The sequence below is a fragment of the Hyaloscypha bicolor genome (genome assembly GCF_002865645.1).
Source record: "Hyaloscypha bicolor E unplaced genomic scaffold K444scaffold_16, whole genome shotgun sequence".
NCBI lineage: Eukaryota > Fungi > Ascomycota > Leotiomycetes > Helotiales > Hyaloscyphaceae > Hyaloscypha > Hyaloscypha bicolor.
This window is the reverse complement of record NW_020194518.1, coordinates 673502-695834: the sequence shown is the minus strand read 5'-3', so window position 1 is coordinate 695834 and position 22333 is coordinate 673502. Positions and strand designations below refer to the sequence as shown.

The following is a 22333-nucleotide window of genomic DNA, read 5'->3' as shown; positions in this document are numbered from 1 at the left end:
GGAGCCGTAATTAAACCAGCACGGCGTCTGGAGAATAAGGTTGAAGATGGAGTTGAGGAAATTTACAGCAGGACCGAACTGAACCAAGATCTGTTTAAACTTCCCGTTCCCGCGCGCTGGGGAAGTTTGGTCTGGCCGAGGGATCCCAACACCTCCGAGACTGAGGACTGCCCTCGTCAAATGGTGCTATCAACTAGATTTTCCAGGTTCGTGAGATATTCTGGAGAGGATATATTGCGATTCTAGTAACTTTCGGAAGAGGAAATGATGATCTGAAGGTGTAGAATTCCAAACCCTGTGTCTGCTCTGGGAGTCAGGCTGCATTGTCAATTCCTTGCCTCAGCGGCTTCTAGGCGTCCATCTAAATATGTAAGTAATGATCTGGGGCTGTCAAACCGTCAATTTAATTCTATCCAAGCTTGTAGTTGTAGCGCAGAGCCATTGTTCGGTGCGTCTTGGCATGAGGATGGCTCTCCCCTGAACGAGGTCTTCTGTATCATCCGAAGTCATCCCCTTGTTGCAATTAAGGTTGGAGATTAGAAAGGTAGAACGCTAGATGCATTCGAAAATCGAAGGTGGGTGCACCAGATGTTAATAAACAATGCCTTATGCCACTCTTCATACGTCGGTCAAGTGGAAAGTCCTTTGGAGGGCCGATAGTTTCGTCCTGGACTCGTGCAGAGGCGATTTCTAACGCGAACAACCATGTGGCCATGCAGGTCGAATAGTCTGTCATGCCCTGATGCCATCTGGGCCGGACTAGCTTTGACAAGTTGGAGTCCGGCAATGCTTAATGATAGGCGGCCCGCATAGCGAGTGTTCTAAGACATGCCTTGCCTTGGCTGAAAAAAAAACAAAGTCCTCGCGGGCAGCAGCGCAGCAACACTGCTGCAGTGCAAAACATCAGTCCGAGACTTCGACGGTGCTGTGTGCTGTGTGCTGATCTGGAGAAATGCCCCGTAGCGTCCATATCACACAACAACGTGTGGTCTCGGATCATAGATAGGAGGATCACCAGTGCACCACGCTCCCACGAGGGCTCTACACCAACTCAGGCCTAGAGGCGGAAGAGATGCCAGCGCCTAGCTGCTCTTGGACGCACACCTCCCTGCGCTGCGCCGCTGCCCCTGCCCCTGAGGCCAGAGCCGTTGCCAGGCACGCCTCCACAGTCCACTGTCCACTGCTCGAGCAGCCAGCTGTGGCGCATCGGGCGTGGTGTGGTGTTGGATTCCGAAAAGGGCTTAACCCAAGGAGCAATTAGCAATCTCCTTCGTCGCCCACTCGCCAGCTGCAGGGCCAAAAGCGGTACCTTGACCCTGCCGGCCATGCTCCTCTCTCTCTTTCCTGCTCTCGCCCACTCCTTCTCCCTCTCCCTCCTATCCTTCCAAGTTCCGACAATAAATCCAAAACATCTTGCCATCTCGGCCGCCGAGCACGTCGAGCACCCCCGGCCCAGCGCGCACTCGGTCTCTATTTGCTGCTAGCCACTGCCCTAATAGCCATCCGCAAATCAGAGCCTGCATCCGCACAAGCGACGCGTTGCTTACTTTAAATTTGGCTGGGGTTTGCTGGGAAAGGGGAACATCCCGAGACCACTGGAACATTTCACATCGATTCACTCTCGACTCCGCGATATGACAGCCGCTCTGTAAACGAAGTCCTGCTCGCCTATTTTTATTAACGTTTTCGAATCTGCCAACTCTTCCTCATCTTAACTCACCACATCGTCGTATTTTGTCGCAACGAAGGATTCTTTAGAGCCATGGCCAGCTCTCCGCCTGGATCGCCTGCGGGCATCCCTTCCCGGCCGGTGAGCGCGATGATGAGACCGCCGAGAACAACCAGTCGCATGAGCATGACCAGCAAAGGTGGTGGAGGCAGTCGCGCTTCGGACGAGGACGGGAAGACGTCTGTGAAAGTTGGTACGTTAACTTCTGGACCACAAACTCGGAATGTAAAGGTGCTTACTATCGATCTATAGCTGTTCGCGTCCGTCCGCCACTCAAACCAACTGATCCCGGATTCGAACTCATCCCACAACGATTTCAGCGATCTATGGTCCAGGTCACTTCACCTACAAGTTTAGCGATCGATTCGCCCCAAGGCCGCAAACTCTTCGTCTTCGACCGCGTTTTTGGGGAAGATGTTACCCAGGAAGGCATATGGGACTACCTGATTGAGAGTGTGAATGCCTTTGTCCAGGGCTACAACGTTTCCATGTTGGCATACGGCCAATCTGGCGCGGGGAAGTCGTACACAATGGGAACATCGGGACCGTCTGAGCAAGGTGACATGGAGATGATGGGTAAGTCATTCCTGCAGACGCGTAAAATTCGCGAAGCCTGCTGTGTCTGGTTTCACCATGTTCAACTATCAGAACCCTGAAGCTGATCCAAATGCTGTATTAGGTGTCATTCCTCGTGCAGGAGCTGCACTCTTCGAGAAACTCGATGGTGCACGACCAAGTAACCGAAATTCAATGTCTGGGCTGCGAACACCAACTAGGTACTCCGCCAATGCCGCAGCCATGTTGGCGAGAGGTGCAGAGAAGAACTGGTCCCTCAAAGCCACCTATGTCGAGATTTATAACGAGCAGCTGCGAGATCTACTGCTTCCAGAAAATGTTCCTCACAACGAGAGGGGAGCTGTAACGATCCGAGAGGATGTCAAGGGACACATTCTTCTGACTGGCCTCCATACAGTTGAGATCAACTCAGTTGATGATCTAATGGCTGCCCTTAATTTTGGGTCTATGATCCGCCAAACCGATTCCACTGCTATCAACGCCAAGTCCTCTCGTTCCCACGCTGTCTTCAGTCTGAACTTGATTCAACGCAAGAGCAAGTTACAGACTGCACAAGGCGCCGAAAAGCGATTCTCGGTACCACTTGAAGCCATGACTGGAGGCGACACCATGGTCACAATCGACAGCAAGCTACACTTTGTTGATCTGGCTGGTAGCGAAAGACTGAAAAATACTGGGGCACAAGGCGAACGTGCCAAGGAGGGAATCTCAATCAACGCTGGGCTTGCGAGTCTAGGAAAAGTCATCTCCCAATTGTCCTCTCGCCAGGCCGGATCTCACGTCTCGTATCGCGACTCGAAACTTACTCGACTACTACAAGATTCTCTAGGTGGTAACGCGATCACGTACATGATAGCATGTGTCACTCCAGCAGAGTTTCACCTCAGCGAAACTCTGAATACCGTGCAATACGCGCAACGTGCTCGAGCAATTCAGAGCAAGCCTAGAATTCAACAGGTCTCGGATGAGAGTGACAAGCACGCTTTGATCGATCGCCTGAAGGCTGAAGTTGCCTTTCTCCGGGAGCAGATCCGAAGCACCGAACGTGGAGGCGATCGCCGGAGCCATGCAACCATTGAGAGGCCTGAGCGACAAAACGAACGCGAAGTTGAACTTCAGAATCAGCTGCTCGACACGCAAGAAAATTACACTGCCCTGAGCCAACGACACGCAAAACTCATCTCCGAGATGGCAAGGGCGCGAGATGGCGAATTGGCCGACAACCAAGCTTATGAAGAAACTCTTGGCGAGAGTGCAACAGAAAGATTGAAGCGCTCAAACTCGTTCGCCGAGGCAGTGGAGCAGGTTGTTTTGGAATATGAAAAGACTATTCAGAGTCTTGAGCAGTCTCTTTCCAGCACGCGGGGTTCACTCTCAAATTGCGAGACCATTCTCCTCGAAAAAGAAACCAAATGTGCCTACGTTGAGACGGTGAACCAGCAACTGCAAGCTCGCTTGCAAAAGCTCATTGACCGCGAATCCAGCACTGAACATTACCTTCACGACCTTGAAGCCAAACTCGACGGCCACACATCTGGTGAGGAGAAGAATTCCGCGATCGTGATGGAGCTCCGCAAAGAAATCGCTCGCGTTCGCGAAAATGAAGCAGCTTGCGAGGACTACATCTCAACTCTCGAGGAACGACTTGCCGAGGCCGATCAGGACGCGGAGTTGATGCAGCGTGAGATCGACCGCTTGGAACATGTCGTTGAGCGTCAGCGAAGTTTGGGCAAGCTCGACAACCTCCTCTACGAGCTCGACCATATTCAGCAAGACGGTAAAAACGCTGAAGCCGAAGCCGTCGTCGTCAATGGCAAGCGTTCAGCCTACGAGCATTCTCGTCAACAGAGCTATGCCAGCAAGCGAAGTCACAAGGACGTTATCCTAGAAGAAGGAGACGACGAGCTTCCGACTACGAATCCCGAAGATGCTCACCGAACTGAAGCTGAAGGTCCTGCAGACAATGGTGAACCCCTTGATGGTGAAGTTCAGACTTCTCTTGAAGCAGTCAACAATCACTACCCTCCTCAAAGTCCGGCCCAATCCAAGTTCGTTGAAGATAAATTGGAGAATGTCACCCAGGAGCTCTTTGATCTCAGGGTAGAGCACGAGTCCACGATGACCGAATTTGATCTTCTCTCCGCCAAGTACGAAGAAGCCCTGCGCACTCTTGCCGAACTCCAAGACGCTGTTGATGAAGCACGTCACCCGAATCCTCGTGATTCAATCTTGTCGACATCCACTCCGGTTGAGGCAAGACCCACATCTTTTTTAGCAGACGCGAGGGTGAACGAGCTAAAGGATGGAGGACAATTTTCATCCTCGCGATCGCTCTCTTCGGAATTGTCCTCAGCTGGGGAATTACCCACTACTATGGAAATATCTGATGCTGAAGCCGCGAACAAGAAATCGGAGTCTGGGGATGCGACGAGGAGTGTTGCCAATGACGAGACGATTGCGGTGGAGGTCGAAACACTACGAAAGCTCGCAGCGGAGAAGGAGCATGCACAACAACTCTTAGCTGAAAAGTATGCCCAGCTCGAGGAAGAACATATGGATGCGCTTGACCTTGTCGAAGAGCTCAAGACCGAGGTTTCAAAAGCAAAGATGAACGAAGCCAGCTCCCCACGCTCTGCAACTCCTGTCATCCGTCGCAAGTCCAGTCAGAATGTTATGATCATTGATAAAGCACACCGAGCATTTGCCTCGCTCCGAAATATCGCCACGGAGAATTTCGAGAGCAGTCCTGATGTCATGGCAAACTTCGAGTTGAATCTTAACACTGCAATGCACGAGTTGCATGCCCGCTCGGAAAGGGTTCAAGAATTGGAAGCAGACATCACAGCTGTGAAGAAGGAGATGGAAACGAAAATGCTGATCATCTCTGGCTTGACTCGTGAGCGTTCCAGCATGAAATCTTCACCTATGGACATGTCAGTTGTCTCATCAATGCGCGATCAACTGTTGCAGAGCGAAGCTCAGATGAGATCTCTACGTGAGACCCATTCCGCCCGAGAGCAGGAGCTTAAGGGTGAATTGGAAAACCTTCGCGCATCTTTGGAGGCTCAGTCCACTCCGTCTACCAACGACAAATCACTGGCAGCGTCGGCTGACCTCCAACAGGAGAAGATTGCTCAGCTTCAGGCCGACTTGGCCAGTTGGGAAGATCGGCATCAAACGGCACTTGCTTCCATGGATAGTTCGGAGAAGCAGATGTTGGCGACTATCGCCGAACTTGAGAGACAGGTGGCCAATTTCAGTGAAGAGCAGAAAGCCCGAAATTCTGGCGATGAGAGTGATCTCGTCAACGTCCTTCAGAAAGAAATCGATGTACACAAGGCTGCTGTGACCGCTAACGTTGCCCGTGTGGCTGAACTCGAGCAATCCCACGCTACTACTCGCAACCAACTTGAGGAAGTGACGAAGTCCAGAAACATCGCCAGTGCAGAGGTGGAAGGGCACAAGACACTTGTCGCTAGGCTCGAACAACAAATTGCCGAGCATGAGACTATCGTCAAGACGCACCAGGATGGCCTTGATCTTTTGCATGCAAACCACGCCAAGGAAATTGAGACAATCAAATCGACTATGCAAGCTGACTCTGAAGCCCATTTGGCAGATCTCGCCGCCAAGCATCAGCAAAGCGTTGAAGCACTGCAAGTTGAATTGTCGGAGGCCCGCGATGAACTCACCAAGATTGCCACCCAAGTCGCCTTTGCTCTTGGTCTTGACGTTAGCACCGAGAAGCTTCAGGAGAGGATTACCGATCTTCTTGCGGATCAAAAAGCCCTAGCTGAGGAAACGAAGAAGAGCGTCAAACTAGAGAACCATGTCCTTGACCTTTCTAGCATCAACGATACTGTCATGAAGGAACTGGAGTCCGTCAAGGCTGAGCTTGCCGACTTGTTGCTTCAGACTGCCGATGGTGTCAAATTGAGGGACGAGCATGCCACCGTCTCTGAGCAATTGGCAGCATTGAGGAAGGAGATGACCAATCTGGAGACAAAGAACAGAAAGAATTCCCGTCTGGTGGAGGAACTGGAGGATCAGTTGGCGTCTAATTTCGATCAGCATCAAATTGCCAACAATCGCCTATCTACACTTCAGACTGAGCGAAATGCCCAACTCGAAGAGGCCAATGCGGCTCATGTTCGTGTCCAAACGGAACTCGAAGCTATCAAAGAGGAGTACGCAACACTTCAGGTAAGGATCCACACCCCTGGCTAGTTCTACCATAATGCTAATATTTTTAGGCCAAATTTGAGGAGGTCCAACAAGAACCTGGCCCAAACCGCTCCAACTCAATCAACTCGCATCTCCGTAAATCTGCCTCTGTGGCCTCTTTGCCTTCCCCTCCACCTGCCATTCCCTTGCCTCCTCTCCCTGGAAGCATCGGTGGCCAAATATCACCAACTGCAAACGCAGCTTCAGTGCCAGTTCCACCTACACCAACACAAGCCCACCGTCCTAGCAGCAAAGATCTTGCGGTCGCCCAGATCCACGAAGACCAAGAAGCTCGCATTCGTACCATTGAGAAGCACCTCTTCGCTGAGAAGCAGCTCACTCAGACTCTAGAGGAAGCTCTTACCGATCTCGAGAGACAGAGCAACAAGATGAAGGGCGAAGTTGATGCATGGAGACGACGTGCGTCTGAACTTGAACAAGAGCTCAGAGAGGCCAAGGAGAGGGAGAAGAACGGCGGATCAGACAAGGAGAACCGATGGAGCATGCTCCAAGTCGAAGAGGAGCGAAAGAAGAGGCGGGACGCAGAAATTGCCCGAGCACATTTGGAGGAGAGGATGAACGCCATCAGCAAAAAGAAGAAAAAGGGAAGCTTGAACTGCTTCTAACCTTTTCACTACGCCTTTCGGATTTCTGCCTGCTCAGATGGTCTCCGCCCTCGTCTCTGCACACGGCCTTTGATGATTCCTTTCTATCCATTTGTTTTGTTACCCCCTTTTCCAGCACATACTTCCTACACAACCGGTATTCACGACGAGGGATCTAAGAAACAGGCGGAATTCTGCTGGGTCATTTCCCTCTTTGTAATGCTGTTACGTGCCCGTTATGATACCACTTCATTTTTGCTGGTGTTTGTGGCGCGAGGTCCTGCTTTATTGCTGCAGCGCCGGCTGCTTTAATTTGAGATGATCTGAGCCGCTGTTCCTTTGCGCGAGAGATTGGGAATTGAGATTGGCCGTCTAGAGTGGAGGTTGGAGATGAATGGAGATGTATATGAGGTTGAGGAGGACATAGGGGATTCATGAGACTACTTGCATCTCTCTGCTTTGAGATCACGCAGTCTTGAAATGGAGATATGACAACTGATCCATAGGGTGCAGATATGAGAAACTGGAGCCTGGACTGAATATACCAATAGAGAGAAATTCTTCTGAGATCCAGGGCTGCAGCATTTGAATCATGCACTTCAATTTACCACGGCGTCCTTTTCCGTTCGATATCTAAGATATTTTGAGACTAAAAGACTTGTTATACACAGTGAATCATGACAGATAGTTTAAATTCCTAAACTCCTCGGACTTGAGACTTGCTGATTCTTTGGGCCCTTACGACTTTCCCATAGTGTCTCGGAGCGGCGCGGCCCAGGATTCGGTCCCTGTCGTCGTCCTCCCTGGCCACGTCAAAAAGTGTTTTTCGACGAACAAGATGGCGATGAGGGCCTACAAATGCATCTTCACGATGGTTGAAAACATGATGTTGTGGAGAAGGTGAGGTGCTTCGGTCTGCTCAGGGTTGTCATTTCCTCATCCAATCACGGTCGCGAAATGTCAGATCGCAGATTGAAGTCAAAAATGAACATTCAACTTTCTCTTTCCACTAAACAATCCACAAGACCGCGACGCATCTTAGCAACTCGCCTCCGGTCATCACCACACCTCGAATCGTGGTCTAGGTGGCCTAGGATGTCGTGGAGCATGCGATCCTACGCATATTTTGAGGAAAGACAACCACAGCGCTGAGGTCGAGGCTGCCACGGGGCTGCCAAGAATCGACCATGCCATCCATCAAATTCACGACCAAACTCCATGCGGAGCCGGAAGCAATTGAGGTGCTGGATGGGGAACCATCGGATAGCGAGGAGAAGCAGAGCAACAACCGGTTCAGCATTGATTTTGACGGCCTCGGAAAGGTGCTAGTCCAGCAGGAACTCGACGCACAGAATAATGGACAGGACGAGGCTGAAGGGCTGGGTTACAATGAGATCCGGAAGAAGAATTGCTATGCATTCTCTACCATATCTGCGAATCATGCGAAGTCACAGCGGATAATCCTCTACTCTCCGTCGTTCGGCTCCACATTTCAGGCAGCATGCTTCTCGGAATTGAACCTCGTGGAGACGGACCTGCCGTCGATCTTCTCGGAAGAGTCAGAGCATTTGTGGTGGATGGACGTGCAAAATCCGTCGGAAACAGAACTTCGTCTCCTCTGTTCAGCATTCCGGATACATCCATTGACGGTAGAGGATATCCTGAACCGGGAGATTCAAGAGAAGATTGAAGATTTCACCCACTACTATTTCGCTAGTTTCCGGTCCTACCGTGTGGAGGATACAACGCCAGACAAAACATATACACCTTATACAATCTACATGGTGGTTTTCCCCACAGGAACGCTCAGCTTCTGCTTCGATGATAGCGAACATGCGAATCACGTCCTTCAAAGAATTGAGCTTTTGAAGCACTATGTTATTATCAATAGTGACTGGATTTTCTATGCTTTTGTGTAAGTTGTTCCCATCGATGTTGTACCATCGGAAACTAACTTCCGCTGTAGCGATGACATTGTAGACTCATTCAATCCTTCTATCAATCAAATTGAGAAGCAAGTCAATAAAATTGAAGATCAAGTTTATACAACACGTGAAGACGACAAACAAGCGTTCATCCATCAGATCGAAGAGGTCAGGAGGAGCAGTTCTGCTCTGTTGAGGCTGCTTGGGGGAAAGAACAACGTTCTCTCAGGATTCGAGAAGCACCACTGCATCGGAAAACTCGAGGACGAACCATCCGATGAGGAAACACATCCAGGCAATGGCCTCAGACTCTACATCAATGACGTGATGGATCATGTTACCACCATGCTGGCCAATCTACATCACTTTGAGAGCCTTCTAGCAAGGTCTCAAAACAACTATCTGGCTGGACTATCAATCGACAGAATGCGAGGGAGTCAACGAGTCAACAGGTTTATACACGTTATGGCAGTCATCTCCATGATTCTGACTGCGATGACCATCATCTGTGCACTGTTTAGCACGAATGTTAATGCCAATGTACCACTCTATGCTAACAATACTCCGGCTTGGTATATCATTGTTGGGGCAGAGATAGCCGTGTCTTTGGCTTTGTTCTGGCTGGCGAGAAGGTTGAAATGGTGCTGATCCCGTGATGGGTCTGACCAAGGGGACAATATGCTGGATGGCCGTGGTCATTGCTTGGCAAACAACCAAAAACTTCCACGGCTCTGGAAATAACGCACCTCGAGATGTGCCGGAGATTTGTGAGAATGCTACCATCAAATTTTAATGGTTTATTGGCGCAGAAAAGTTGCCCTTATTGCAGACCACACTGGCAAGGAGAATTCGCCGTTGGGATAGCAGTCGCAAACTTGGGTTTGCGGAAGAATAAGAATAAAATCTTCCAAATGGCTTGTTCACCGCGCTGCCTCCGAGAGACCCCCATTTACAATACCAGCTCTTTAATGTGATTGATGTGAGACTGACTGATACAGGTACTTACCAAGTGGCGAAATGGGCATTCAAAAGTCCTTGGATTCGCAGGAGTGTGAAGACAGGGGTCGGAAGAGCGCTCCGGCCCGCGCCTGCACTAGACCCACCAACACCTTAGGAAATTCATGGATGAGAAATCTTCACCAGGCTGTGGATACACAGGAGTTACTTGGAGAAAGTACCTCCCTGTGAACCCAGTCATGTCATTAATTACACAGCATCTGAAATATCCCCGCCTCTCGGGGAAAAGAAAACGGGAGAATGTCATCTCATCACGTGGGACCCCTATTAAGTCGCTCTGGCTGTCACTGATGCACAATGACGTCGCTCGATCGACTTGAAGATCGACATGAAGATCGAGCCAACGTCTGGATACCTTTTGCGCCACGCGTGCCGGAGAGATTTCCCACGATGCCAGAAGAGATCATGAGATATCAGGATGCTTTACCCTTCCTAGCCTTTAAAGAGCGGTGGTGCCTCATGTTTCAAAACGACTAGAAGGCAAATATCCCTCCCACCTTCAACCTCAATCCTCTTCCCTTCCTCAAAACTCGTATTTTCTCCCACTCACTAAAACATTTCACGAAGCAGCCGAGGTCAAAAAGAGTTTATAATACTCGACGGGGGCGTTAGGAGGATTAATAAGCTTTTCTGCAGTTTTCACCGGACGTCATAGGACAACAACGGCGGTCCGGAACGTCGGACGCATACGACCATGGCCCAACCATTCATTGCTCTTGGCCTCAAGGGCGCCAACTTCCTCGTTGATAAGCATTTCGATAAAGTGCCCGACGCAGCCCTCCATCCAGAAACATATCACCCCGCGAACCTGACCTCGAAACAACAACGGCAGCGAACGCGAGAGAAGCGCAGAAAGAAGAACCAGCGGGCTAGAAACGAAAACTCAAACTCAAGCTCTTCTACAGACGACGACGATTCGAACTCGCCCTCGCTCGAAGATCGTGGAGCGAGCCCTGTGGATAAGTTGTCAGAAGACATACAACAGCATCCCGAACGCGGAGCACCACGAAGCATGTTCAGCCCACCACCACAACCTCAAACAAACATCACCCAACAACAGCAAATATACGATGGGGCCCCAATCTATAGTAGCGAGCCACCGCATCTGAGGCCAGAATACGCACCCTCTCCTCCTCCGATCGGGTCCGGATACCCGTATGCCCAAGGAGCGTATGCGCCGCCACCGTTCCAGCCACAGCCCGTTGAACGGAAATCGAGAAGGGATTCGTATGGTGATGAGGATTACTATTCTGATTCCTATCGAAGACCAAGAAGACCGAAGGCGGTGACGAGACGGAGTAGCTCGTATCATGGGCCGAGGAGTAGTGCGGGCGGAGATCAGCAGCTTGCGAGGAGAGGCACGGGGTCGGGACACTTGGATAAGTACAGAGACAGAGCGCATCGGTATGGGGTGAAGGAAGAGGTCGAGAGTTTCTTTACGAAGAGTAAGGAGGGCTTAGCTGGTGGTGCGGTGGGGGCTTTGGTGGGTGGGTGGGCGGCGCATAAGGCGCAGGAAGCCAAGGGGAGGGAGAAGCATAGCTCAAGTCCGTTGCTGACGTTGCTTGGTGCTGCGGTGGGAGGTTTGGCAGTTAATGCCGTGATTGATAAGTGGGAGGATGGGAAGAAGGATACTGCGGACAAGCAGGAGAAGTGGGATGATAAGTTTGATCGTGGTGCGGAAAGTGATGGTGGCAAGAGTCAGAGAAGTCAACGAAGTCGGAGAGATAGGACAAGCAGAGGGGATAGTAGATATGTCGATGAATACAGTTCGGATGAGGAAAAGCGGTTCTAGTTGATCGGTCCATATCAAGCTACGAGAATGAGCGAGCTAAGTTCTACTAAAATCTTCTCTGCTGCTGCATTTTTACCTGTGGATTGACCCATATTAAATTGGATAATCTTTTAGCCGGTTTTGCGAAAATAGGCATTTGTCTAACATATCACTAAATCCAACCTTCCCTATTGCTTTCTACTTCTTCTTCGTCCCAGTCATCCAACGTCCGAGTTTCACTCTTCTCCAGTTTCCTTCTTACAAAATCTCCCATCCCATTCCTCTCTTCTAAAGAAAGTAACTTCAGCCCCTCCTCATACCCAGGTTTGTCAAAGAACCGCGGATTCGTGTTGACCTTCTCCCAGAATATCGCATCGAAAGCCCAACTGTTCCTGATCGCGTGGCTCACCCAAAAATCACCATTCTCCCAACTTTCCCTCATCTGCGCTGATAATCGTTGGTCTTCTGTCAGACCCTCGTCTCGGATCATGGTATCCTCCCGTTCCTCAAGCACTTCCAAGAATAGCTTTAGTCTTGGTTCGTACGTTTTCACCCAATCAGCAATGCCACGAGGCCACTTTTCAGGAGACTCGATGAGCAACCACCACGGGGGGCTGTAAGAGTACTCGGCCGGAGTAGCGTAGGTAAATTCCCAGTCTATGACACCCACAACTCTGCAGTCGTCATCAACAAGCACATTAGATGGGCGAAGGTCGTCGCAGAATAATTTGAAGGGTTTTTGTTTCTGTTCTGGGGCACTTGGAAATTTGCCCTCTGATATGAGCCTGCGGAAAAGGTGCCGAGCAACGTATGTGTGTTGGCAGTCTTCTGTTGATGTGATGGCATCGTTGCGTTGCGTTGATAAGTGAACCAGATGCATATCTGCGAGAGCGCTGAAGTAAGAGGTTGAAGTCGTGAAAGTTGTAGCTGGCAGCTTGCTAGGTGGAAAGTTGCCCACTGAGACGAGTTCGTTCATATTGAATGTCAAGGGGCGACCTGTGACACACCAGATTCCATCTTCAACTTCTTCGAGTGACCCAATTTGAATGAAAGAGGGCCGGGACAGTTGCAGCAGAACACCCGCAATCTGGCTATAGGCAAATCGGAGCTTTTCTTGGGGGATATCGGGATTTAGAATTGGTCGATCTTCCCGTTTGAGACCAGGCGTATTCAGTTCCGCAGTCAGGTTATGTGCATGAGTTATGTAGTCCATCAGGATGAAAGGACCTATTCCAGCTGGGCCCTCGTCCTCCATACCATAGTGAAGAACAAACGGTACTGGTATTGAGGTCTTGTCAGCGATATATCGTATAATCGCTACTTCTTTCCGAATCTTTTCCTCCGAGAATCTGATATTGCCTGGTTATGGGAATCGTATCATGACAGACCCGCCGTCACCAAATATCATTTGCAAACAAGCGTTGAAAGCCCCGGCGACAGGATTGCATAACTCTATAGCAACACCGCCTCTGTGCTTCTTCATGAAGAGTCCAATCTCTCGCAGAACTCCTTGCTGGAAGAGCTTCTCAAGTCAAGCCTCGTACATCGCCTCGCTCCTTACCGAGGCCAGATAATCATAACTCATATGGTGTTTCATCTTGGACAATCAGTAATGCGGTAACTGAGCCTTCCCAAGATAATTGAATGAATAGATGAACCAGAAGTGAACCTTTCGTAGAACCCGTAAATGACCTGTCTGACGAGAGATGGAGCCAAGGGTCTCGAAGCGATGAGAATTCGAATGTCAAACCAAGCGAAGGGGCGATCGAGAGCTAGTTGTCTGTCGTTATTTTTGAAGTAATCAAACTCATCTTCGTAACTTGAAATGTTAGATCCATTAATTTATGCAATGTATATCTTGCACCAGAAAAAAATTCTGTAAGAAAGCTCTATGAGAACCGAGGAAGCCATATTCTCTGAGAAAGAACGTTAAATTTATTAGTACTCGAGATAAAGCTTGACCTCGCTTAGCCTTAAATAACCAAAAAAATATATATCCCTAAAAATTCAATATTAAATAATACCTTATCAAAACCTTGTATCAAAATAGCAAAAGTTCGGGGGGTCGATTCCCAGCATGCCCGCGACGGGAGAGGCTGGCCCTACATCTTTGGGCTGTCGATTTTGAGCGTCGGATGGGGTGGGTGTCGCTAGCGGTTTTCCCAGGCCTGCTCGTCCCTTTTATAGACATTTCGGTCTCTTCAGGGAGGGTTTCTAAAGACTGTTTTATCCCTTGGCGATTTTCCCCGGAATTGTCGACGTTGAAATCCTGGGGAATCCGGGCAGGGTGTTTGCCGACGAGGTATTTGTCGACTGTGGCGCCCCTACCACTTCATTCTATTGTGTGTTAGTTTGGAGTAAAGTAGATAGGGGGAGTTACTTACAAGTCGTATGTCGAGTGCCCGAAGGCGAAGGGTTTTTGCTAATTGAATATATAAAGGCCAGGCAGTGTGAATTCACTTTCTCCGCTTCCAAGGCACGTGAGATGAGATAGAGGACTAGTAAGGCGAGTTCTCTGCTCAACGCAAGGAGATCAAGGCAGTTGGCAATGCCAAGATGAGCATAGAATGTAATATATGCTCTGCTGTTTACAAGAGTATATGAGAAGACCCTCCGCCACTTTAAACTTGAAGTTGCTGTTGTGATATTGGAGCTTGTCCCAGCATCTCCCTTCAATTCAGAAGCATTTTCTGCTCGCAGCACATACTTTCAGACGTAGGAAACAACTCAAGTAGAGTGGGGAGAGAAAAGACCGAGGTAAGTAATGAAAGTGCCAAACTCAGCCAGCAAGTAAAGAACGTGCAAGATCTTCACATAGAGTATTTCACATATTGAAGTGTCTTGGATGACATGGCTGTCTCAATGATTTACAGGGCGACTGCTCCTTCTATTGATTCACAGCAATTTCAGCGCACTTGAGAACAATTAACAAAACTTCTTAACGCATGCACGATGAGTCTTTTGGAGAGAGATGGAGCGAAGCAGCATTCACGCAAGGCTACACTGGCTTGAACGATTCATTTGCAACAAAACAGAAACTCATACTTTTAATAAACATCAATCAAAGTGAGAAGCATGAGAGGAAAGGACGAGGTGCGAGGTTTCATTCAAATAACTGGACGAAAAGCGCAAGTGAAGTCCTCGATTGCTCCGAAAGATGCAGGAACCTCTCATGAATTCTCAACGGTAACACGGATTTCAAGAGCAGGCAAGTGCAATCAGTTTTGCAATAAGCTAGCTTCTTATTCTGGATATGAAAGAGGAAGGAGCGGTGAGGAATTCATGCAAGGTTCCTAGTTTCTTCACGTGAGTAGTCTTGATCCCCCTGACTTTGACATTGTAATCGTCATCGCTTGCTCGAACTTTTGGAACGCTTCATTGTCCGCAAATGGAGGTTTATAGCACCTCGAAAATAGACCAATTTTCCTTTCCTTTCCAGAGTTATTCTACCGTTTGAAGTATTTAACATCTTATGATATCTCCTCTCTAGAATTCCTCATTTTTTGAAGGTTCTTTCCTCGAGATATACAGGGATTAAATTTCCACTTCATCAACCAACATCCCACAATGTCCAAACCCACAGTCCTCATGATTGGGTAAAATCGAGGTGACATTGAAAGCGCGGGGTGCCGTTCCGAGATACTTTCGAAGTGTTGAATGTATAAGAACGTGAGGGAACAAAGATGGGTGGCCATTTAAATTTCCCAGTTGATTTGGTACATTTAGTGCCTCTTTTTATTTGAATCGCGAGCCCGTCCAAGCATCTCCCTTTTTATGCAAGCACGGCCATTGCTACCGCGCCCATGACGAACACCGCATTTCCTGTAATAGCAGGCCCACCAGCCTTACTACTGCTCGTTTCCGTCGAACTGCTCTGAGATGCAGCATTTCCAGATCCGCTCGCCTTACTCGACGTCGTAGCACCAGTCTGTGAAGTCTTCAAATTCGTAGTTGTTGGTGTGGTAAAGCTAGGTCCCGATTTGATTTCGGAATTGATCGTCGAAGCAGCCCCCGCACTGCCCGTGATGGTCACAGGCATGAATGTGTAGTCCGTCCCGGTGAGAGTCAAGGTGCTTGAGCCGGGAGAATTGGCTTCGCTTCCGCCATTAGATTCGAAGCAGACTGCAGAGGAAGTTCCGGCGAGAGTACAGTCATAGAGGGCAGTACTGAATAGAGAAGTCGTTAGTCAGTGGCTCTTAAAGATGGTCGGGTGATGGGAGAGTGAGCGGTAGGAGCTTACAATGCTGCTCCTTCTGCCATTGTGTATGCTGCTGTCGAGGGCCCTTCTGTGAGTGTGATGCCTCCACCGATGCCGCATTGATCAGGGTCCACGCATTGCAGTGCGTATGTTATTGCAGCCAAGTCCTGCGTATTGTTAGGATTGAGAGAGGGAAAGGAGCCTCAGCGCACATACAGATCCAATAATAGAGCCAATGAGACTTTGAGAATCAGCTCCGGGAATGAAGAGAGAACGGGTGGTAGTCTGCGCAAAGGAGAGACTTGCAAGCGCAAGGCCAAAGAGAGAGACCGTGGCAGAGAGCATATTGACGGATTTTGTCAAGCTTGTGGCTTAACAACAAGGATTGTCTATATGAAACGACAGTATTGCAGAAGATAGCGAGAGACTCCTCTGGCGTTGCAAGGCAAAAGAACGTTGTGTTGAGGAAAAAGGAGGTTCGCACGATCGCCCCCTTCAGGGAACAAGCGCAGATACCAGGAACGCTTGTCTAAAAAAAAAACGGCCCGTTCTGGATTTTCGCGGGGACAGGAATACTTCTCATGTTTCATGCGCGTTCGGAAGAATTCAACGTTCTTAAAAGCTGAATAATCCAGCGTTTGCACCTAGAGTTCGTGAGACTCCTGCTAAGAATAACCTTCGTCCGCAATAGCTATCGGCCTCGATGGTCGAATTATGGCCAGGCACATCTTCAAGCCAAGTCAAGCCACCCGCGTCACAATGCTGCAGCCACGAGTCCATCAGTTCCACGAAAAAAAGCCACGAAAGTCACGAACCACCCCGAAAATGCACCGTACGCAAAAAGGAACTGATCGCTGCTTTCAATAAACCGAAGGCCGAAGGGAAAACAGTGCCTGCTCATCTGATCAGATAAGAGCCTGTCCTGTACTTGGTACAGTACAATTTACCGCGGTGCCTTTGCCGAACACGAGTATGCAAACTATACAACTCACCAGCACAACCGTCAACACTGCCATATCTTCACAAACACACGCCAGCAAGTGCACCCGCGATCGCTCTCAACAGCTCCCGGCTCCTTCCCAGTTCCCTTCAGCCCTTCAAGTGCGGCAATCTGCTCTCCCACCCATCCGCACGGTCCCACATCCCTCCACGCATCCAGGCCGCCTGCAAAAGCAACGGCGCGAAGGATCAGCGCCGCCCCCCGTTTCAACTCCGGCCAAGATCGCCATCGTTCGTATCAGCATGCGTGTACGCGTGCGGCGAAAGGTCTCGTTCCCACTGCCCAGAGTGCAGGGGGTGCAGGACCCCGTCCGGCGTCCTCCCGTCACCCGAGTGCCAGGGGCTGCGGCAGGCATCTGGAACACGGCTGTCCGTCCTGCAGCCTTCAGGGGCCTGGCTGGCCCTGCACAGGTGGCTTGAGGTGATACTCGTCATAAAGCGCCGGAAGGGACCCCACCGAGTCGTGGAGGGGAGGCGTGCATACATATGCGCTGAACAGACTCAGTTTCGTTTTGGGCTCTTTTGTTTTGTTCAAAGGTTGTGCATATATCGGATTCCCCCTCTGCCCCTTAAAGAACTCAAGCTCAACATCCATCGAAGAAGTATTCTTGGACTGAAGACACACTTCACTCCCTCGTGACAAACTTCACCCTCGCTCAACCAAACACCAAGGACCCAAAAAATGGCAATGGCAAACCCAACACCTTCCCCGCCTTCACCACCCCGCCTCCGAATCCAAACACGTCCCCGCCGCCTCTCAAAGTTCACCGAAGGCAGCGAACTCACGCGCCCAGAACTCCTACAAAGAACACCAACCTCCAACTCACACTTCTTCCACATCCTATCCGAGATGGACGCCCACGAAGCCGCTCGACGCTCATCACGATCACCGACCACTCCCCCAACCCAATTCGCCTCTCACAGCCACAGCCACAATCACAGAAACTCAGATTCCAGCTCCACTTCCTCGGTCGATAGTTTCGCAAGTCCGGATAAAGAGCGAGAGTTCGGGGGCGTGAAGGAGGGCAGGAGGAGTATTACGTTTGGCAGGAAGAGTCTGAATTTAGATGACAGGCCGATGATGGATGTTGCGGAGAAGGTTAGAGGGTTTAAGGGACGGTTGAGGGCTTTCACTGCGGGGAGGGCTGGGGATGTGAAGCCTTATCCTGGGACTTGAGTTTTGACCCGAAGGGTTTTCATCAATATTCGATGGGACGAACAAAGCAATGGGAATCAACGGATGATCCAATTCTCGGGGTTCGGCATGGAAGAGCATTCGAAACGCGAAAGACGAGATCATGAAAGCACCGGCTTGAGAAGGTTGCCAGGGAAGGCGACCAAGACGGACGACGCCGAGGATTGATTGAATGGGACTGACGAACATCTAACTTCAATGATGGGGCAATGGCGTTCACAGGGAACAGAAAACTTTTCATAGAGTTGCCTCGGGAATTAGGGTTCACAAATCAGGTGCAGCGGCAAATGAAACCTCACTTTTCAATCACACCTCACGCTTGCTTCTACGCGCACGTGAGGTCGAATGACAACCAATGAACTCCATCGGAAAGGTGATAATGGCATCTTTGGTAAGGTGCTTCAAGCAAAAATGCTAAACGCTGCATTCATCCTATGCCCATACGCCGTCGCACGCCTTAAATTTGTGCGTCCAAACATTGCCCAAACTCCTATGTACTATGCCAAAGGAGTACAAAGGTTCCAAGCCCCCTTTCATTTCTTAACACTGATTGGGGCATTCAGTACAATTGGCGAACATTGCCCATCCCGAGCCCAAGCAATTCGAAAAGTATGGGGTTCACTTCGACAGCCAGCCAAGCAATACCTAAGGCCTGTTAGTCCTATCCGCCAGATTCTGTGGCATCGCCTACCTGTATACACTACAAGTTTTGTGACTACCTCAACATCGTATCTAACACGAGGTTTCTCCAGCCTCGAAAACATCTCCTTCTCTTCCAACTCATTTTGCTGGCCAACGAAGATCTCAGCATTGTCATCATCGTCATCATCTTTCTCATCTGGTGTTGCAGGAGAGATCATCACATGACCCTGTCCCATCATCTGTTCATACGAGCCAACTCGTGATTGTGCTGGTGTAGGCAAGTTGCCTGTATTTGCAGCTCCTAGCGAAGCCGAAATACCCGAGACTTGCGAAACGGCTCCATCTTTGTCGGCGTTACCAGTCGAAAAGTAGTCCCTCTTTGTAGATGATGTGCTCGGAGAACGAGGAGGGCTGATCGCGGATTCTAACTCGGTATTTGTCAGGCTGTCTCTCCGTCTCTTTTCCCGATATGCCAAAGTCTCGTACGCATCAGCAGCAGACTGAGGACCCACAGAAACCGATCGCCCTCGTCCCGGGTGACGAATGGAAGTAAGCAGGCCTGGTAAGTCCGAGACTGATGGCATGACATTGTCAACCTTCAACCGTGCTGGAATCTTCTTGTATTCGGAGGCCGGTAAGAAAAATTTACGGGGCAGAATCCAGCCATACTTCTCAATGACTCGGAAGAGATGAGGCAAAGTCTTGAGCAGAGTGGGCTTCATTACCTCTCTCCATGCAAAGATCACCACAACACCAAGAAGCACCCTCGCAATGGTCACCGCCCAGCCTATGTGAGCCAAATCGAAAGGAACGGTGCCAGGGACTGGGTGATTCCACGCGAAACCGGTGGAAGCGTAATGCCATGCCCCGATTTCAACACCAATCATGACCCCTGCAAAAGCAACACTATCGTCGAAGCAAGGACAGTCGTCAGCGGGCTCCGGATGGATTCGAATCAGAACAATGATAACAAGAGCCACCATTGCTGGCGCCGCCCAAGTACTGGTGTACATGTAATCATCAATAATGTCCGTATAGACACATTCCACGATAGAGATGAGCGCACCAATGATACTGCCAACGATGACATCGAGGAAGCCATGCATTCCGCAGTAAAGTCGCCCGAGAACAATCGAAACGGCGTACGAGTAGCTCACAACTTCGAGTATTAGCTTGGTTGAATACTGAAGCTTGCATTCCGGTGAGTGCAAAGCAAATAGTGCATACACTGCAACCGAAACGGCATTGGCGGAGTGCGTGGAGGGAAATCCATATTCCAATGCCGCAGATCCTGACATTGTAATTCGATGTAGAGGTGGTGATAATGGGCGTGGTAAAGAGGTCATGTCTTTGATAAAACCAGTCCAAAAGACGCCGCTTGCCAAAATATGAACCATTCTTCACTCATTAGCCAACATGATCTTCAAGGCGGAATGCAATGCTCACCCTCGACCCAATCCCGTATGCCCACACCAGAACAGTATAGGGAGAACCACCATAAAGAACGTATGAGTGCCCGCATTTGCTGTAATTGCGAAATAGGTGTCGAGAGTTTGTGATCGCATCTTATCTTGCATCCATGCCAGGTATGGAGTCTCCCACCGTATCAGGGGTAAAATGCTCTGTCGTAGACTGTACCGCCATGTTGGCAGCTTTCTTTTGTCTGCGAGGAATCCATCGGTCAATTAATCATCCTTATGGAACAGTGTAAGGAAAAGTTGAAATGTGACTAGACTTATAAGCTGGGAACAGCTTGCTGTTCAGGAAACCTCGAGGCGCACATGCAATTCAATCCGACTTGTCGTGATGCACAATGCGGTTGGACAAACCGTGACTCGAGAGGATATGTATATATCGACCAAGACTCGGGGAGTACATACAATGATTCAAGCTACGCAGTCCTGCATGAGGAGGCTCTTCTGGTGCTGTGACTTCTATCGACGGAGGGGCATCAGGGAATTTCTCGAGCTCTGGGCCCGAGCCATTTGGAATTGAGGACATCAATGCATCCGGCGCAGCAGCATCTATAGCTTCCAAGAGCAAATTCGCGGCGAAGGAGGAGGAAATTGAGAAGACCAATCGGTATAAACTTAAAGGAGTGACAGTCGAAACGGCCTTGATGGTTATCCTCACCCACCTCGGCTCCACAGATTGTCATTGTCAGACACGCGAGAGGCACGGAAGCCGGTCGAACTAAAATCCCGTGGCGCCTCCCGCCTTTGGTGTGTTGCGTTGCTGGGCAACCACTGCTAGCGAACGCACTATTTACCTTCCTTCCTCATTTAGTCAGTCACATTGAAACCTCCCGACACTCTGCACATTCTCAAGTCAAAGCCACTTTCGCCATTATTCCTTCACATACTATGGTGAATAATTAACATTATTGACACAACTTTCGATATTCACTCCTCTGTACGCGTTTGCCCGGCACCGGAACGCCGTCAATAACCATGGCGACGCAATATCAGAAAAACGAATTCCAGTACAACCGACGTTCAGATATGTCGGAAAAATACGAAGCACCAAGAAGGAAGCCAACACGTCGAGAGCAAGGTGCCAGAGCCTCCGACGGCACTGTCAGCACCATGATGAGCGGCTCTACTGGTAGAGAGTCATTGGCTACGCATGTTACAGAGGGACCAGCGTACTCGAAGAAGATCGTTGTCGTCGGTGATGGAGGCTGCGGAAAGACGTGCCTTCTGATCAGCTATAGCCAGGGTTACTTCCCAGAGGTAATATATATTGCATCCAGGGCAGAATTGTCCAGCTGACCTTTTAGAAATATGTGCCAACGGTCTTCGAGAACTACATCGCGTTCCCAACCCATCGGTCAAGCGGCAAGACAGTCGAGTTAGCCCTTTGGGACACGGCCGGTCAAGAAGAGTACGATAGACTACGACCGCTTTCGTATCCAGAGACCGATCTTCTCTTTGTTTGCTTTGCCATTGATTGCCCTAATTCGCTCGAGAACGTCATGGACAAGGTGAGGCGTCTCTAATCTTTTCGAGAATTATCTGCTGATTATCTCATAGTGGTACCCCGAGGTCCTTCACTTCTGCCCTTACACTCCTCTCATTCTCGTCGGTCTCAAAACAGATCTCCGAACGAAACGTACCTGCATTGACCTCCTCAAAACCCAAGGACTGACCCCGGTGACTCAAGAGCAAGGAATGGGTGTAGCACAAAAGATGGGAGCACGATACATGGAGTGCAGCAGCAAGGAGATGAGCGGCGTGGACGATATCTTCAATATGGCAATCGATACCATTGTCGCCAATGATCGAAGTAACCAACAATACCAACAAGAGAATGGTGGAACAGGCCAGACAGGAGCGATCAGGAAGAAGAAGCGGAGCTGCAAGATCCTCTAATGACTGATCTTATACCACGACCTGTTACGATATTGACATGACCAACGATTGCATACGAGGCGCTAGATCTGCGAGAGATGG

At 49.8% G+C, this 22333-nt stretch overlaps 8 protein-coding genes across 8 annotated transcripts; 5 read left to right on the top strand and 3 right to left on the bottom strand.

Annotated features, from left to right (window-relative positions):
* Window positions 1-1762: 1762 nt before the first annotated feature.
* K444DRAFT_519295 (putative chromosome-associated kinesin KIF4B) lies at window positions 1763-7155 on the top strand (the record flags this gene model as incomplete). Its single annotated transcript, XM_024873944.1, has 4 exons — window positions 1763-1922; window positions 1982-2305; window positions 2409-6508; window positions 6559-7155. 4 exons carry the CDS (start codon window positions 1763-1765, stop codon window positions 7153-7155), a joined length of 5181 nt encoding a protein of 1726 aa, XP_024742262.1.
* An 888-nt stretch (window positions 7156-8043) lies between these two features.
* Window positions 8044-10006, top strand: K444DRAFT_553249 (uncharacterized protein). Its single transcript, XM_024876611.1, has 2 exons — window positions 8044-9049; window positions 9101-10006. The coding sequence occupies exons 1-2, from the start codon at window positions 8322-8324 to the stop codon at window positions 9705-9707; spliced, it is 1335 nt and encodes a 444-aa protein (XP_024742261.1). The 5' UTR covers window positions 8044-8321; the 3' UTR covers window positions 9708-10006.
* Window positions 10007-12019: 2013 nt separating this feature from the next.
* Window positions 12020-13444, bottom strand: K444DRAFT_640289 (phosphotransferase family protein; the record flags this gene model as incomplete). Its single annotated transcript, XM_024884480.1, has 3 exons — window positions 12020-13196; window positions 13236-13369; window positions 13409-13444. The coding sequence occupies 3 exons, from the start codon at window positions 13442-13444 to the stop codon at window positions 12020-12022; spliced, it is 1347 nt and encodes a 448-aa protein (XP_024742260.1).
* A 1937-nt stretch (window positions 13445-15381) lies between these two features.
* On the bottom strand, window positions 15382-16569 carry K444DRAFT_178042 (uncharacterized protein). Its single transcript, XM_024870796.1, has 3 exons — window positions 16262-16569; window positions 16088-16212; window positions 15382-16013 (listed from the first exon to the last, which is right to left on the bottom strand). The coding sequence occupies exons 1-3, from the start codon at window positions 16388-16390 to the stop codon at window positions 15620-15622; spliced, it is 648 nt and encodes a 215-aa protein (XP_024742259.1). The 5' UTR covers window positions 16391-16569; the 3' UTR covers window positions 15382-15619.
* Window positions 16570-16665: 96 nt separating this feature from the next.
* On the top strand, window positions 16666-17709 carry K444DRAFT_607907 (uncharacterized protein). Its single transcript, XM_024879260.1, has 2 exons — window positions 16666-17581; window positions 17648-17709. Exon 1 carries the CDS (start codon window positions 17018-17020, stop codon window positions 17462-17464), a length of 447 nt encoding a protein of 148 aa, XP_024742258.1. The 5' UTR covers window positions 16666-17017; the 3' UTR covers window positions 17465-17581; window positions 17648-17709.
* On the top strand, window positions 17596-18402 carry K444DRAFT_178006 (uncharacterized protein). The gene has a single exon (XM_024870795.1). It carries the CDS (start codon window positions 17727-17729, stop codon window positions 18219-18221), a length of 495 nt encoding a protein of 164 aa, XP_024742257.1. The 5' UTR covers window positions 17596-17726; the 3' UTR covers window positions 18222-18402.
* Window positions 18403-18798: 396 nt separating this feature from the next.
* K444DRAFT_519431 (sphingosine-1-phosphate phosphohydrolase-like protein) lies at window positions 18799-20882 on the bottom strand (the record flags this gene model as incomplete). Its single annotated transcript, XM_024873954.1, has 4 exons — window positions 18799-18884; window positions 18931-20279; window positions 20328-20544; window positions 20762-20882. 4 exons carry the CDS (start codon window positions 20880-20882, stop codon window positions 18799-18801), a joined length of 1773 nt encoding a protein of 590 aa, XP_024742256.1.
* A 449-nt stretch (window positions 20883-21331) lies between these two features.
* On the top strand, window positions 21332-22252 carry K444DRAFT_518557 (ras-domain-containing protein; the record flags this gene model as incomplete). Its single annotated transcript, XM_024873878.1, has 3 exons — window positions 21332-21613; window positions 21661-21864; window positions 21914-22252. 3 exons carry the CDS (start codon window positions 21332-21334, stop codon window positions 22250-22252), a joined length of 825 nt encoding a protein of 274 aa, XP_024742255.1.
* Window positions 22253-22333: the final 81 nt, after the last annotated feature.